At 36.2% G+C, this 18542-nt stretch overlaps 1 protein-coding gene and 1 pseudogene across 1 annotated transcript in view; both read left to right on the plus strand.

The window, feature by feature from the left end:
• Window positions 1-281: 281 nt before the first annotated feature.
• Window positions 282-811, plus strand: LOC148946792 (uncharacterized; annotated as a pseudogene).
• A 4830-nt stretch (window positions 812-5641) lies between these two features.
• The window catches only part of Sara (Smad anchor for receptor activation), a 71436-nt gene continuing 58535 nt past the window's right edge, over window positions 5642-18542 (plus strand). The window contains exon 1 of the mRNA XM_089096605.1: window positions 5642-5711. Coding sequence (XP_088952731.1) covers window positions 5654-5711 — 58 coding nt within the window. The 5' untranslated portion in view covers window positions 5642-5653. The remainder of the gene's footprint in view (window positions 5712-18542) is intronic.

Genomic DNA, 18542 nt, shown 5'->3' on the forward strand with positions numbered 1-18542 from the left:
TATTATTTTTAACCCTTTTATTACTGTTACAAATTTTTTCTCACAAAATTGATCTTCCTTCACATCTAAATTGTTACAAAAAATTTCGTTTCTTTCCTATATCTTTTCTTGTAACTCTATCACGACTTGCACGTTCTTAAAATGTTCCACTCTCTCTCTTTAACTCTTTCTTGTCACTAATTGTGGCCCCGTTCTTATCTTGATTTTATATACCCTTTTTGTGCTGAGACGAAACTGCTAGAAAATTGTCCTACCAACATAGCGAGGCTGTTGTGCAACCTTGTCCATAAAGGTCTACAGGATTACTCAACTTCCAAACTATTTGAGGATTTTTTGAAAATGGAATATATTAAAGCCTCTTTGATGATATGTATCCTAGTTACAGTGCGCCAAAGTCAAGCAAATCAGTTTCAGTATCCAGCTCAGATCCCAGGAGCGAATGTAGGCACCAACTATCAGAATCCTGATCCCTGTGATTCAATAATCAAAGGAGTCATGGGCATGCTCCGTCTCCGAATGGGATTAATGGCAGGCCTTCCTTTTGATAGAGAAGACATGCAAGGCTTGCCGAGTGATGCTAATCCTAGCGGTATCCTTGCAAATGTGTGGAAAAGTATCCAGCTTTGAGAAGTTTGCTTGCTTATTGTCTACCCGGTACTGCAGTGTTTCCACCTAGGTTAGCTGTAGCGACGATGCTCCCTTCTTTACTTGGTCCTAATGCTGGTTTCAACACTCTGGCCAGCCCTGCTCCTTCACTCTCCATACCAGCCCCAGGAATTCCAGTTCCAGTTCTATCGTTTTAAAATTGTTCTGTTCCTCTTTAGAAGTTACAATTAAATTGTTTGGCATATAATAAACTTATTGTTTCTATAAAAAAAAAAAAAAAAAAAAAAAAAAAAAAAAAAAAAAAAAAATAATCTCTGTTTAGTCTCCGAATTGATAACATCAACTTTTTGGATATCGCGAACTTTAAACCAGCTAGAAAATTTTATTAATTCAGTGGCTTGAGCTATAATATATTCAGTGACCTTGAGGATTTACTTCACAGGATTATTTATGCTACATATTATAATCTAAAGTAAACTTACTGATATGGACTAATTGCTTTGTTTGGATTGTTAGTAAGGTAGCAACAACAGTTCAAATTATAAGGGAAAGAAAAGGAAGGAAAGAAGGGAAAGAAAAAGGAAGGAAAGAAAAAGGATTATTTGGCTAATAAAAATAGTTTAGTAGCCAAATTTTCATTGTTTTTTCGCTGATTAGTGACAGCCTGTGCAGAAGAGAGCGGGAACAAACAGAAGAGCCGTGTCGGTACCGGCCGGATATTGATCCTTAAACTGCTGGGGAAAGGTGATTTGGGTACCCGCACTTCCCACAGGTTTTGTTAGCTGTATCTCGTCAGCATTCTTTCTGTGTAGTTCATTCAGCATTCATTCACCCAAGAAACGAGTGAATAGCCAGAGGCGATACGTATATATGTTTGCGAATACTTTCTGGACCGGTTTTGGATGTGATTAAGGACTTGGATTGATAATTTTTGTGACATCATTGGGTACGATCGGACTTAATTTGGATAGATTATAAGCGAAGAAAAATGGCGAAAATCAAGTATTTATATAGCCCTTTTTTAAATTTCATCCAGTATTCACTTAACTTCAAAGATATTCCCCATGAATCGGTTGTAAGCACTGCCGTGAGATTTTATGATAAGGAATCTGTCACACAAGCCGTAAGATTTATACGAGATCAATTAGATAAAGAAGAAACCATTTAGAAAGAGCGTGGAAGCACAATTAATGCATCTGTTTTTGTAGAAGATGAGATTCATGCTGTGAAGAAATTAGACGCTAAGGGTGATTTCCCTTTCATATTCAATATTTATGATCTATTTGAGACTCCTACCATACCTCACGACGTATTTACCTCATAAACGTGCAAACTAAACGAATGTGGTGAAAAAAAGAATGCATGGCTGGACCGATGCAACGCCAGTTTTGTCACTAAAACGTGGCCTACTCCCAGCGAATCTCTAAGTATCCCGCTTCACGTAAAAGAAGCACCACCCAAAATCTATAAATCGTGCCAAAAGCAGAAAGAATTTCTTGATTTCAATGGTGCATCCGGAAAAGTACAGAAGGTAGTTACGAGAAGCGATACGCTGGTGTTGTATGTTAGAACCGAGCATGATGCAGAAGCTATAGCTAATAGCATAAAATCGAATCCCGCGGCTGTAGTTAAAGTCCATAAACTGAAATTCCTGACAGTGGCTAAATTTGTCCCTGAAGATACGACAAACGAAAAGATTGAGTCTGCTATGGAAGGGATCCAAGAAGAGAAACGCTATGGTACTAGCAAGTCAGTCAAGCTAACATTCAGAGACAAAGAAGCTCTTGAAAAAGCACTGAAATATGGCGTTTACGTCGGTTATTGCCATATCAAGTGGACAAATATGTTGCCGCCCCTCTGAGATGTTTTAAATGCCAAAAGTTTGACCACTTGCAACGAGATTGCCCTAACAATGCGAAGTGTTCCAGGTGCTCCGGCGATCACAAAAACCCTAAAGACAATCCATGTGTCCGTGACACTAAATGTGCTAATTGCTCTGGAAAGCATCCATGTTAAAGCTCGCAATGCCCGGTTTATAAAAGACAATTAGAGGCTAGTTCAAACAAACGTAAACAATGAATGCAACTATCTCGCTTTATAGCAGAAATATAAATGGGCACGCTCCACGCAAGCTGTCTCTTTTAAGCGATCTAGTAACCAATCATAGCATAATATGCATTCAGGAACATTTGGTATCAGCCGATCATTCAGCAATCCTTGACCGATTTCCAGGAAAGGACTATTTTTTGCAGCCTGCTATCCGCAACAGCTCAGTTGGAAGGCCGAGTGGCGGAATCTTGATCATTGCAGACTCCAATTTGCAATGCACGCTAATTGATTCATGCGATTATTTTTCTGCGATCAGAGTTCCTGGTCCAAATGGCTTTATAGTCATATCAGTGTACCTCCCTACAAATTATCGTGATGTCCTCTCAGAAAGGCGTTACACGAAGGCTTGTGCGAGACTCGGGAGGTTGGCCGAACAATACAAGTCAGAAAAAATTATTATCTGTGGGGACTTCAACTATCAGCTTCTGGATGATGATCGTTTTTTCACCATATTAAGGGGGTGTCTGCCAGACGCTTTGGCCCCGGTTCCAAAATCCCAGTCCTTCACGTTTGTCCACAGCGCATCCCTGGCTACATCAGATATCGATCACTTTTTCGTAAATTTCCTACTTCCGACCGGGATTAAAGCCATTGTTGACTCGGAATACAATTGTAGCGATCACCTTGGGATTAGCTTAATGGTACCATTCTCCACCTACAAGCGGTGCCCCGGGCGATCATGGTTTATCAAGAGTGAATGGCAAAGGATAGATCAGTCCTTGTACAAGGATATTCTTGACTCAACTCTTGCTAAAATCAAAGTACCGTTCCACCTGCTTACTCATGGCCAAAATAAAGACAGACTAGCCCTGAACATCTTTTGCTCCGAAATTGTTCATTCAATGAAGCTTGCGGAATCTGCTGCTGTTCCAGTGGCAAAAGTGTACCCCAACACTCGTTAAAAGGGATGGGATAACCCAAATATCAAGTTTGCCAAGAAGAGATCCAAGTTCTGGTACGAATTGTGGAAGGACTGCGACAAACCCTGCTCTGGAGTAGTTTTTCAGTGCTTTCGACATTTCAAAAAAGAATTCAAACGTACTGTCGAGAATTTGCAAGTCCAGCAAGTGGAGAAGTTGTCTTGTGATTGCAGGAGTGACCCAAACATCTTATGGAAGCGATTCCAATCTAAAAGGGCCGACGCTGATGTGCAAAGTCCCATTCCCGATGAAAGTTGGGTAAATCATTACAAGGACGTGTTTGCGCCACCACCCAACGAGCTGGACTCCGTATATAAGTTTGAGTTAGATAGGCAATTAATCAGCGCAAAACTCCGCCGCACTGATGTCATTGTTTCCAAATGGCATATTGAGATAATTGAAAAAGAACAAGTCTCCAGGGCACGATGGGATCACTCCGAGGCACTTACAGCACGGCAGAGAACGTCTACATGAGTACTTAGCCTTACTATTCCAAATGAGCATAGAGCAGGGACTCACACCTACCAACTTTCATGGTTGCCGCACATCAAATATTCTGAAAAAGAATCAAGATCCCTTGCTTTGTAAAAGCTACAGACCAATCACAGTTTCATCGGTTATCAGCAAAGTATTTGAGAAGGTACTGTTGCCCCATATTACGTCGCACGCTCTATTGGGAGACAAACAACTTGGATTCAGAAATGGGTTGGGCTGTGGACACGCCCATCGGCTACTAAGAAGAATAATGAGGTTTACATCTTTAGCTAAAAAGCCACTCTTTGCCTGCAGTGTCGACATTTCCGCTGCGTTCGATTCTGTCGTCCAATCGCAGGCACTAAGGTGCCTCTTAGATTAAGGAGTCGACCCCCGCATTGTCCTTGTTCTCCATGACTGGTACTCCCACACGCATATTCGTGTAGCTTTGGGATGGGAAACAATCACCGGTCACCGCAAGCAAAAGCTTTCTGAACCCATTCGGCTCTTCAAAGGAGTTTGGCAAGGATCTGCTCTAAGCCCCATCATCTTTAATTCTGCGATTTACTCTGTAACTAGATTCGTTCGTGGGACCTTCTTTTTGGAGGGCTTGGATCTAAGTTTCATTTCTTATGCAGATGACTTGTTGCTCTTAAGCAGCACGCTGAGGGGACGAAGAATCTTCGTCTTTTAGTAACCCTATACAGAAGAATAGGACTACGAGTCAACATAGAGAAAACCAAATTTATCGTTTTTAGCGGCACCAACTCGACTAATTCCAATCTTGTCCTTGACGGTATCAGAGTCCAGCAGTCCCAGTCCCTAAATTACCTTGGTATCACGTATGGCCAGACGCTTAGGTCAACTAGAGGCTTGTTGGCTGAATCAGTCTGTAAATCTATCCGCTCAGCAAATGGAAAAGCTGTCAAATGCAAGTGGTCATTTAATCGATTTATTAAGTCAAAACTATTCAACGCTATCGTCTCCCCTGCCATCTGGTATATATCACCCTTGTGGGAAATGTTGTCCCTCACCGAGCGTCGAAAAATATGAACCATGTACTACAGATTTGCAAACTTTTTGCTGGGACTTACAATGAGATTTTCTAACACGGAGATCTCATCCATATATGGAATCCTTGATCCATCAAACTAGGTGATTGATCTAGAACGGAGAGCCTCAAGACGATCCCTCAGTAAACTCTACGACTCACCGCTGACTCAACTGTTTCTGTGAATGAAATACCTGTATTTAATTTTTAGTGTTGAACATGTTTTTCCTCTTTCTTTGTTTGATTTTGTACTCCGCTTTTTTTTTCCATTTCTCCATTGTAAGCGGGCATAAATAAATATATATAGCAAATCCTAAAAAAATGGGTTTCCGATTGAGTGGTTCATTTGCTGATGTTTCCGTAACATGGCCTTATTTTTTGTGACTGTACAGTGTAAACTGCGATGTGCTTTTCATACAATATCACCATCTATTTATTACAGTAAAACAATCTAACTGTATAGGAAATGTAATAATGAATATTCCTTGGAATAATGGAGAAATTTACTATTGATTTAGATAAAATTCTTGATGAATTTGAACTAAACGAAGGTATGATAAATAAACAATTATTTAAGTTAAAAAATTAATCTGTGTTCTTCGTCACAAGAGACCTAATGTAGGGCCTGGACTATTGAGGCTTAGGTCTAGCCTTGTCCTAGGCTATGAGAGACAGTCTTTATGCTAAGAAACAGGAGGGAATTAAAGCTGCAGTGGAATTTATATCCTTTTTTGAACCAAAGCTAACACTGGGGGGCTACAGCTTCTCTGAAAGAAACAAGTTTACAAAATAAGAGTAGCCTAGGCTATTAGGCTAGTCCAGCCTACCATTAGATTTCTTGGTAAAGGTATATATTAACAGAATATTCAGATAGCCAAGAAAAAAAAAACATAATTATGACCATTCTAAATATATATATATATATATATATATATATATATATATATATATATATATATATATATATATATATATATATATATATATATAGTATTTATTCCCATTGCAGATATAATTTTAAGCCCTTTATAGGCCTAGATCCTCAAAAATTTTGCCCTTTTCTCTTATTTTAGATATGGCTTATACAAACTTAATGGCTTATACAAACAATGGCTTAGCTCAAACTTAGGACCCATTTTCACAGAATAATTCAAGCCTTACAGGCAGGGAATGCATTGGTATGAATGTGCTTCAGACAGGATAATAAGATGTAGGCAAGGGTTTAAAGCAGCTATGTGCATGCATTTATGTTTAGCAAAAGTGAAAATTCAGAAGTGAAAGTAATTTAAGGCTTTTTCACTATAATTCCCTTCTTCTTGCAAAGTTTAAACTACATACTAAATCTCTAAAGCTTGTACAGAGTTGTATATAAGATTTGTTAAGCTTAGTGTTACCCATAAAGGCTACATTGGCCTGATTTTCGAAAAAGAGAGGGAAACACCCCCTAAAATCAAGGAATTTTAATCAAAATGATACCATCAGATTCAGCGTATCAGAAAACCTATTAGAGAAGTTTCAAGCTTCTATCTACAAAAACGTGGAATTTTTCTAATTTTTTTTGTCAGAAGAAAGATTACAGATGCGTGTTTATTGTTTTTTTTCCCTAGGGGTGATTGTATCAAACCAATGGTCTTAGAACATCGGAAGAGGAACTTTTGCATGGCGGAGATATTCTGGGGGAATTGTATAAGGGAAATTTGTTCGTGTTTGGATTTCCAGGATATAATTTCCATGGAAGGGGGGATTTCTGAAGTGATCGGAAAATGATTAGAACTTAGTCTTTTTCAAATGAGAATATGCCAAGGAGAATCTTCTGCAATAAATTTTACGGGGGGGGGTTCACCAAGGATGGAATTGTCTGGAAGGAATTTTATGGGGGTTTTGTTATATGTGGGAGGAACTTTCCAAGGAGGAGTTTCCCCTGTGGAGAGGTAATTTTTCATAGACGATGAGCCCGATTTAGCGGCATTATTTGAACAACGATCAGAAATTAAATATAAGAAAAAACCAGCTTTGTCAACTGATAGCAAGGAGCAACATTAAAACTCAAAACGAGCAGAAATTATTCTGTATATAAAAGGGTTGCCCTATATGCACTTTCCAAACATGGTTTTCAACTCATTGCTTCTGTTGACAAAGAAAAAAGATAACAGAGATAGAGATGACAGCATTTTTTATGTCATCAAGATACTTTTTATCAAGATGTTTTATGTCAAGCATTTATATCAACAGAAAACGAGTCTAACACACGACATTTTCTACTATGTCAACAGATACCATTAAATGAATTTTGCTTTATTATCTTTGTCTGCAGTTTATTGTAACCAAAATATGGCAATATCATTTGCTAATGATACAGTAAAATCAATTTTAGCCATTGTATGATGTGGTTACATTTGAGTGGGGAATGTAGTCGTGCAAGAAGAGTGATTCTTTCTCCTTAGAAGGAATATAAAAATATTTTTTTTCTATTTATTTTGTTTGAATTGCTAAAAGTTTCTTCAATATTAGTGAAAGCAACATCAAAAAGTACAATTGACTCCCGAAGTACATGGGAATTTCGCACCCTTGAGGGGAAGATGAGTGGGAATGGCTATTTGAAAAACATCTTCCTAAATAGTAATTCATTTGGAAATAAATTGATTAAACCCTCTGCCAACTTTGGCAAAAAGAAAAACGTTTGCTTAATTTTAGTTTGGTTAAATAACAAAAGGATCCTACCATACAACACTTTTTTCGAAATATAATAGACATCATCATAACAATTTCGTCTCATCGCCCCCTCCCCCTATGACCTGGGTATAACCCTATTTTATACACAAAACTTTGCTAATTCTGTCAATTCCCAGTATCTAATACAGATTAGTACTTATTACTCATCACTCTTTGGTTCACAATGCCAATAATAATAATAATAAAAAAATATTAGATGCGTTTTCTGAATAGTTATTACTGGTATCCAGTAGCGTAATTCCGTCAAATCCGGGAGGAGGGGGGGGCAAAGTTTGATCCAATTTTCCCAAATCAAGTAAAAATGACTGTGAAAACTGAAAAACGAGCCATATAGTACCATAAAGGCAAAGATATACTGAAGAAAACTGACCAGTTTCTGTGGATGCTTGAATTATGCAGACTTATCTTAGTTCCCCATAGCAAATTACGCCCCTGCTGGGATTGCAAGAGTTCACTGATTTCATGGGTTGGCATACTTTTTTTCTCATCAACATTTAGTCCACAATGCCAAATTAAGCCAATTTGAAAAAAACAAACAAAAAAAAACAAGAATATCAGTCAATTTTTAATATAGCCTTGGGCTATATCTGGTCCCATTAGGGTGTGGGGTACAATTGGAACAACACTGATAATTGTATTTGAAAAGGGTACTTAATGTGTAATTTGACTCATTTTCCATCAATTCTGCAAAACAAAAGCAATTTGTTCCATTTGCACTTCAAGCCACCTGTAACTATCAGCAAATTAAATAAAAAAAAAAGTTTTTTTAACTGAAAGTAAGGAACGACGATAAAACTTAAAACAAACAGAAATTATTCTGTATATGAAAAGGGCTATCCCCTCCTCAATGCCTCGCTCTTTACGCTAAAGTTTTTTATTGTTTAAAAAAATAGAGCTGTGAGAAAGTCAAACTTTAGCGTAAAGAGCGAGGCGTTAAGGAAGGGACAGCCGAGGCGTTAAGGAGGTTACAGTTTGTTACCACGAACTGTTTGATGTAAGAAAAAAGTGAAATTAAAAGATTTATAAATTGCTAAGTTCATCAGATTTGATTGTATTAAATTTGTGCATGGCTGTAAAATCATCTTAGCATTGAATTTTAAATCAAATAGTTATTTTTCATCTTGGTTCAATTGGATGAAGAAATAAGGAAGAAGGCATCACTTTATGGCTCTCGAGGGCTCAAAATAAACTTTGGAAAGGCAGCAATTAACATATTTGGAAAGAGCATTTAAAGGCACATCAACTGGTATCATCTTTTAGTTTGCAAACTATTCAAGAAAAGAAAAAAATATGCAAAGTTTGTCCAAAAATTATCAAATATTACTGTTCTTTAGAGGGGGAAGATAGATACTTCAAAAAAGCTTTTGGTGTTATAATTTAGCTCTGGATCACTTTTTAAACTTTTTTTTTGAAAATTGTTGGATGTTTTAATTAGTTTGCTAGCTAAAGGATGAACACACCTCTTGATGTAAGTTCAATATATGGAATCTAAAACTGTAGTAATTAACATATTTGGAAAGAACCTTAGTAGGCCCATCAATTAGTATGTTCATCTTTTGGTAAAGGTACACTATACATCAGAAATCAGAAAAAAGAAGCATACTGCTAGATTCTACATTTAGTGCTGTTTCCAAATATAGTTAAATCTTATGTTTTCTTGATTAATTTGCTAGCAAGTACTGCTACTACTACTAACAACAACTTACTCCAGCACTAATCTTTCCGAGACAGCTATGTAAGTTCCTCCTCCATTGCTATATTCATAGCCCCCCTCTTTAAACCATCCCAAGAAGGTCCAATTTCTATTAAATCCTTCCTTATGACCTCCTCCTACCCTTTTTGGGGATAACCTGTTTTTTTGGCTGAAAAGGAAAATCGTTTGTAATCTGTCATCCTTCATCTGCAGAATGTGTAAAAGCCAGTGGTGCTAGGTAGTAGATGAATATAGCCTACACCAGTCAATTTGCCTTTTAATGCTCTTTTTGAACATACTAATTGCTATACTTGCAAATTCTATTTTGAACCCATACAGATATCCTAAAAGTGACATCTTGTTCCCGAATTCTTTTTTTTTTGCTAATAAAGCTAAGGTAAAATATACAGTTTGATTCAATACCCAAAGACAGATGGAAGGATCACTTTCAGATGCTCCTAAACCCATCCCCATCATCCGCCCCTGATGCTTTCCCACCTGCCGTTTCTAAAGAACCCTACGACGTCGAGCTGGATACACCGACCAGAGCCAAAATACTATAAGCGATCAAGACCCTGAAGAACCACAAAGCCCCAGGTGAAGACGGCCTCCCCGGAAGTGTACAAACAATGCCCTGAGGTCACTGCTGAACAGCTCCATGGCATTCTCGAAGAAGTGTGGAGGACCAATTCTTTCCCAAAAGATTGGAAGACATCAGTCATTCTCCCCTTCTATAAGAAAGGACATAAAACCGAATGCAAAAATTACCGCGGAATAAGTCTTATAGACATTGCGGTCAAAATATTCGGGATTATACTCTTGAACCGCTTCAAAGGGGCAAGGAGGAAAGAACCCGAGAAAATCAAGCCGGCTTTCGGCCAGGTAGAGGCTGTACTGATAATATCTTCGTTTTTCGCCTCATTATCCAGCAGTTTGAAAGGTACAATCTACCCCTGATCTTGATGTTCCTGGACTTCATTGTCAGCCTTCGACTCTGTCACTCGCCAGAAACTTTGGAAGATCCTAGAGAATGACGGAATGCCACTGAAGTTTGTTGAACTGATGAAGGCATACTATGACGCGTCAGTGAGCCGAGTTCGAGTCTATGGTGAAGAAACTGAAGAATTCCTGGTTGAGTTCGGAGTAAAACAAGGGTGTGTACTCTCTCCGACTCTGTTCAATTATTGCGATGATTGGGTGCTTGAAAATGCACTGTCGTCCTATCCAGGAGTTCAGATCGGACATAATCTCTCACTGACTGACCTCGATTATGCGGATGATGTTGGCCTCCTGTCAGACCCCGTAGAAGCTCAAAACATGCTTGACAACGTGGTGGCCTGGGCAGACCTGATCGGCTTGAAAGTCAGCACAGAGAAAACGAAATTCATGGCTATTAACCACGACACAGGACCATTCACACTAACTGTCAATCAAGTTCAGCTGGAAAAAGTCAACTGTTTCACATACTTAGGCTCCCAAATATGTATTGACGGATCCTCCGACGCTGATATCCAACAGAGAATACAGAAAGCGCAGACAGTCTTTGCCTCCCTTCGGAAACCCTTATGGAATCGCCGCGAAGTCAGTGTCCGAACAAAAGTTCGAATCTACATGGCACTAGTCCGCACCGTTCTCCTTTACGGATGCGAAACATGGTCGGTAAAACTTCAGCATGAGAATACACTGAAGGTGTTTGAGCATACCTGTCTGCGAAGAATTCTCAGAATACAGCTGCGTGACCGTATCTCCAGCACGGATCTACGTCGAATGTGCAATATTCAGAGAGATGTTGCGCTCACTATTAAAGAACGCCGTTTGAAATGGTTGGGCCATGTTTTACGGAAGCCACCAGAATACTTGCCTCACAAAATACTTCTAGTCGAGCCTATTAGCTCCTGGAAGAGACGCCAAGGAGGACAGAGGAAAAACTGGTGGAACCTGGCCAAATCAGACCTTGAACCTATCGGGGGATTCAGAAAGTTTGGACACAGATGGTCAACTCAGTGGCTTACTTTTGCAGAGCAGCTGGCAGAAGATTGCTCAACATGGTCCAAGAAGGTCTCCAAGATCATCGATGCCGGGCGAGGTGGAAACGCCTGATTCCCGCCACAAGTACAAGTGAGTAAAATACCCAAAGACAAGTTGATATTTCAAAGTCAGGTATTCTATATGCCTTGATTTATTTTGAACAATAAGACAATAACTTAAGAATTTATAAATCTTTTATTTCTGAAATTTTACTTCTATATAAAAGAGCAATTTCAATGTGGTTGTAACATCTGACAATCCATCTTATTATTGATTATTTATTTAGTATGTATTTATTTGGAATGGCATGTTTTAATGTTGGTTCTATTAGATAAAATACAGAACAAGATATCATTTTTAGGATCCATTTAAAGAATCATTGGGATGGAGGAGGAGCATGCTCAGCTTTGTTGGCCTTAGGTGGCTTGGTGCTACAGTGATTTGATGGTAGTAGGAGTAGGAGTTTACAGGGCTGTGGAGTTGGAGTTTAGTAAAATTTTGCTGAATGAAATTGGAGTAACAGAAATAATATAAAACCCTTTGGAGTTGGAGTTATGGAAACACATAAAGCCTGGACTCAAGCAAAATACGTTTAAATACTACTAAAGAGTGGTAATAATAAACAAAATTAATATTGTAGACTAATTATAGTGAATAGGATTTTTTAAAACTAAAAAATATACTTCAGGAGAAACTTATATATTGAATTTCTGCTGTAAATTAGCAGGATTGTTGGAGTTCTTACTTCTTTGAAGAAAATGTTAGGAGTTGGAGCTGAAGTCAGAGCAATTAGGTTTAAAATTTTAGGAGTCATTGGTAAAATGGACTAGCTCCACGGCCCTTGGAGTTTAAGGGATCAAGCTTGCAAGGGCAGCAAATAGTATATTTGGAAAGAGTATCAAAGGCATATCCTGTGGTATCTTTATCTTTTACCTAGGGAAGAAAACCAAAAATTGACCCAAATATGATAATTGCTGCTGTTACAATTGCACCTTGGTCCTTACCCTTTTCCCCTAATAGATCTAGAGGTAACACTATTCTCTATGGACCCTTCTAAAAGGAAACATTGTAACAACAAAGTTCTTACTTTAGGATATGCAAAAAATTTAACCTAAACATAATTTCTGGGTCATTTTAAATTTAATTCACATTTTTCTACTCTTTTGTTTTATTTCCAATACACTGTTTTATGCTTCTTATTTTTTATGTGTGTCCATATTTGACTGTGGATATGTAAAATATAACAGAAATTCTAACGTATAATTCTAAAATATAGTAATAATAATATAATTCTAACATATAAAACAAAATTCTAACATATAATAGAAATTTTAGAAATCCTAGTTTTACCCAAGTAAAAAAAGGGTTTTTGTTGCATATTTAGTTGTGATGTATATACAATAATAGAAGGTAAGCTCTTTTACAACTATATATAATTAAAAAAGAAAAATACTAGAATTTGAATCATACAGATGATGAGTTTACTGCACAGCCCAGATATTTGGTAGAATTGCAGTGTTACAGCTCTTCTGAACAAAACACAGCAATATAAAAAGAGTTGTGTTGTTTGATGCTCTTTCAAAACAATATAGTATTTAAAAATGCCGATAACAATGGGAGGAAACATGAAAATCTGATTAATACAAACACACTGCATATTAAAAAGGAAGGATTTTATTTACTGTTGTAAAATTACCATAAAATAAAAATCAGTAAGTAAAATTGGCAAAGTAAGGCAAAACTGATAAAATAAGGTATTCCCTAGGGAATATAGTGTAAAATTGCTGTTTTAGAGATGCCCTGTGGCTAAGAGACTAGTTGAGCTTTTTTTATGCAAGGAGGGGTAATACACTTCCTCTATTTTGAAAAGCAATAGGTAGAAATTTCCTTGATGAAAATGAAGTCAATTTTTTGTTAAAACACCATCTAGTTTTAGGGCACATAAATTTGACTAATACTTGTTTTATATATTTATAATAAATAGGCTTTGATTTGTTTAGGGTCAAAGGCAGGGGCTAATTTGGTCCCAGTCCCCTGACACTACAAACTTCTTTGAATTTCTGGACACTTCCTAATCAAATTATCTAGCATTTCATTCCAATTGTCCTCTCCCTTCCAAAAAAAAAAATCTATTACTTTGAATTTAGTTTCTTTTTTATAATATACCCTCTAAAACCACACTCATTCATCAATAGTTAAAAAAAACATGCCAGGTGTGCCCCCTTCCATTTCTTTCTGCTTCCATCTCAGTGAAGGCATTAAAATAAACAATTGTCTATTTTGCCATTTGTTCATTGTTTTGACAATAGGTGGCTGCATTGCTGCAGTCAATATTTGTTTTACCAAGCATGTTTTTTTCTACCCATTGCAATACTATCCTACACACCTCTAAGAAATACTTGGTATAAAACTCTAAGCATCTCCTGGCACTAAAAGGCTGTCTGACTTAACAGAGCATATCAGAACAATAGAGTTTATTGAATTAGAGGCAGGTATAATAAATGTACCTGAAATAAAATAATGCGTGTGCAGTTGAAGATAATCTACAGTCTACAGTCTTTAACCATGTAATTAATTCTCACAAATATAGGAGAGACATACAATGTATTTTCCAATGTGTAGGGGGTGGCAAATTATTTTCATTGAAAACACAAAAAGGTTTATGATCTATTATGATCAACTGATATTGCAATGGTAAAATGTTTACCATCTAGTGTTTCTGCATTAGAGTAGCAATGGCCAAAAAATGCTCAGTAAAAAAACGTCAGTTTTATCTTGGGCCTTAAGCCTAGAACTCATAGAGGTTTTTTGGGCACTCCATTCAGCAGCTGAGAGGGAAAACAATAGCAGTACAAAAAAAAAAATGCTCTTTGCACCATATTTTCAAAACTAAAAATCATGGACATGGACAAAATTTATCAACTGCATGTTATCAATAGTTGTATGATTGATCACAACTTACTATTTAATTAAATTTTAGATTATTTCATTATTAAATATTGAACTACTATTATTACTACTCAGATGTTTTGATTTTCCTGCTGAAGAGAAGGAACAATTGAAGATTACTTTTTTTATGACCATGATAAAATTTGGTGCTGTTTTTGCAAATCAGCACCAAAAACTAGAAAAATTCATAAAGCTCAAATTGGCACTGTTTTCTTGGCAATTCAACACTGATTTACCAAATCAACAGAGAAATAAGCTGTGTGTGTTCTAGGCTTAATACTGGGTAACATTGCTATAGACCCACAGGCCAAATTTGTTCATTAAAAGAGAATAAACAAATGGGTACTTATGTACTATCTGTAACATACACACCATATTATACAGTGAAGATGCTTAAGAAACTAGTCAAATGGATTTCTTTCAATAGACAATTGGATTGGAAACCATGGTTTGTCATTGTGTTTACAGTATTTAAACTATTGTTTTTGGGGTTTAGGGGGGAAAAGGTACCTAGGTTAGGTTACCTATTTAATATATGCTATGCTTTACCTGTCACCCCCTCCCCTAATGTGAAAATATATAGCCAAAATTTGTTTCTAAACTATTATATTTTCATCCTATTTTGTTTTAAAAATAATTGTTAAATAGCAATTTTACAGGAGTCCATAAAATTATGCCAAAATACCCAATTGTACCATGACCAATTTTACCATTTGCAAAACTTAATTTTATTTATAGCATTTTCTTTAATTATGAATATAGCCTAGGACTATAATGGGGATTATCAGGGATTGGGATGTAGGCTATTGTCAAGAAAGCAAGTATTATATTTGAAAATAGTTAATATAAGGAATCAAATGGTACTAGGATGCTCTTTTTGTTGTATTATATTTTCTTCAGGAGAGCTGTAACTTCAATGCTATCAACTATTCCAAATAAAAGTAAATGTGAAAAGATTGAAGCAAAATGTTGAAAATTATACAAAAATATAGTGGCCTATCTGTTTAGTGGTTACCTTCTCCAGAATCCTAAAAACTACTTTAAATAGGCTAATGCTAAAATACTTATTTTGGCCTATATAATTTCTAAAGGCACATTAGCATAGCCTCTTAAATTTGAAAAGACCATTGAATGAAAAATCTAATGGAAGTTGTTTTTTTATCTGATTTCTGTCCTAGAGACTCTTGCCATCTTTTCATTAGCAAATTTATCAAAAATTGCATTATATTTGTCTTTGAGGTTGAAAATACCTTACCAGTCCATTATTTTGGAAATTTTTTGCAAATCATATTATTGACTTACAAATAAAGTGAATATATCACTTAATGCCTTTTTTTTATGCTCTTTACAAATATAATAATCACTTCTATCGGAAATTCAAACTTAAGCCCTTTTTGAGCTCTTGAAAATGACAAAAATATAAAAAAATATATAGGGTGTAAAAAGGCTTAAAACATCTGTTTTAAACTTACTGTTTCATAACAAATCCTTTGTTTAATCCACAAGCACTGACTTTCCACAATTAAGTTGGATAAATGAAAATTGTAACAATAAATTTTGCAGGTACTCCTTCAATATACCCATTCTGGTAAAATTCTACTTTAGCTAAGTTTGGGTATCTTGGAAAGGGGTTAGGTTAGGAAAATAAACATCCAGGGATCAGTCTACAGGCTGAAGTATGTCCTGGGAAGGTATTTTGAAGTACCTACCTCCACTCCTTCTCCATCTAGTGGGCCCTGAAATTTGGGTAAATATTTACCAAATCATATTATTGAGTTACAACTAAAGTGAATATACCACTTGATGCCTTTTTTTATGCTCTTTACAAATATAGGCTAATAATCATTTTTGTCAGAAATGAATTTTAGCCCCCACCCCGACATATACCAAGTCAGGGTATATATTTGCACATGAGGGGGGGGGGGGTAATTTTATTTCTGATGTAAATGAGAGGTCAGCTTAAACTGTCCCCCTGCCCCCCGAATGTGCAAATATATACCCTGACTTGGTATATATATATGGGTGGGGGCTAAAATTCATTTCCAACAAAAATGATTATTATATTCGTAAAGAGCATAAAAAAAGGCATTGAGTGGTATATTCACTTTAGTTGTAACTCAATAATATGATTTGGTAAATATTTACTGAAATTTGCCTACATAACAGGTCTAGGCTATACCTATTGAAATTTTGACAAAAAAACATTTTACCTTAATTTTCTGTTATTAATTTCTTTTTCTTTGGCTTTAGTTCTGAAAATGCAATTCCTGTTATCTGAGCAGAATTTTAAGCCACATCAATGTTTTCTTCAATATTTAGGAAATGTATTTGCATATTTTTAAAACTTCATAAATTGGGATTGAGCAAAGTTGTGAAGCTAGAAACAATTTTGTAATACTTCATTTAAGCAGAAGATCTAGGCCTATTTTGCAAGGTTTCACTTTTATAATACACAGATTTTTAAAGGTCATCAAAGGTCAGTACCCTCTAGAGGGGGAAGGAGTTGGAGGTAGGTATTTTTCAAGAGCTCAAAAAGGGCTTAAATTTGAATTTCTGATAGAAGTGATTATTATATGGTAAAATTCTACTTTAGCTACTTTTGGCTATCTTGGAAAGGAGTTTGGTTAGGAAAATGAAACTTTCAGGGATAGATCTACAGGCTAAAGTATGTCCCGGGAAGGTATTTTGAAGTACCTACTTCCACTCCTTCTCCCTCTAGAGGGTCCTGACCTTTGATGACTTTTAAAAATTGGTGTGTTATAAAAGTGAAACCTTGTAATATAGATCTTTTGCTTAAAATGAAGTCCAACAAAATTGTTTTCAGCTTCAAAACTTTGCTCAATCCTCATTTATAGAGTTTTAAAGATATGCAAATACATTTCCTAAATTTTGAAAATTAACATTGATATGGCTTAAAATACTACTCAAATAACAGGAATTGTATTTCCAGAACTAGCCTAAAGCCAGAGAAAAAGAATCTTACAACTGAAAATTAAGGTAAAATGTTGTTTTGTCAAAATTTCAATAGGTATAGACCTGTCATGTAGGCAAATTTCAGGATCCTCTAGAGGGAGAAGGAGAGGAGATATGTACTTCAAAATACCTTCCCAGGACATACTTTATCCTGTAGACCCATCCCTGAAAGTTTCATTTTCCTAGCCTCACCCCTTTCCAAGATAGGTAAAAGTAACTAAAGTAGAATTTTACCGGCTTATATACCTGTGTTCAAAAACTGGTAAATATTTACCAAATCATATTATTGACTTAAAAACAAAGTGAATATACCATTCAATGCCTTTTTTATGCTCTTTCCAAATGTAAACCTAATAATCATTTTTGTCGGAAATGAATTTTATGGCCACCCCTATATATACCAATTCAGGGCATATATTTGCACATTAAGGGGTGGGGGTAAATTTTATTTCTGAGGTAAATTGAAGGTAGGTTTATACTGCACCCCCACCCCCCTAATGTGTGAATATATACCCTGAATCGGTATTTACATATAGGGGTGGGGGTAAAATATATTGACGACAAAAATGATTATTATATTTGGAAAGAGCATAAACAAAGGCATCAAGTGGTATATTCACTTTATTCATAAGTCAATAGGCTAATATGATTTGGTAAATATTTACCCACAAACTCACCTCTATAAACAGAATTGTGATAAAATTCCAGTTTAGTTTCTATAAAATAAAAGTTCAAAATAGGGATAAATTCCTTTTTAATAGACAATTTAAATTATGGGTAACCTGGTCTTGATAAGATTTATGCTAACACAGATAAATAATCCAATATCCAGTATAAAGAGAAATTGCATCATCTTTGAGGGTCCATAAAGGGCTTGAAATTAAATTTCTGACAGAAATAAATGTCATGTTCAGACTCTGGATGTAATTCTGATTATGAATATAAGATTGTTTCCTGGCAGGCTAATAATTATTAACATATTAACCCCCTCCTTCTGATAGTTGTA

Source organism: Artemia sp. Qi Xiang Cuo, chromosome 11 (genome assembly GCF_049724085.1).
Source record: "Artemia sp. Qi Xiang Cuo chromosome 11, ASM4972408v1, whole genome shotgun sequence".
Taxonomy (NCBI): Eukaryota; Metazoa; Arthropoda; class Branchiopoda; order Anostraca; family Artemiidae; genus Artemia; species Artemia sp. Qi Xiang Cuo.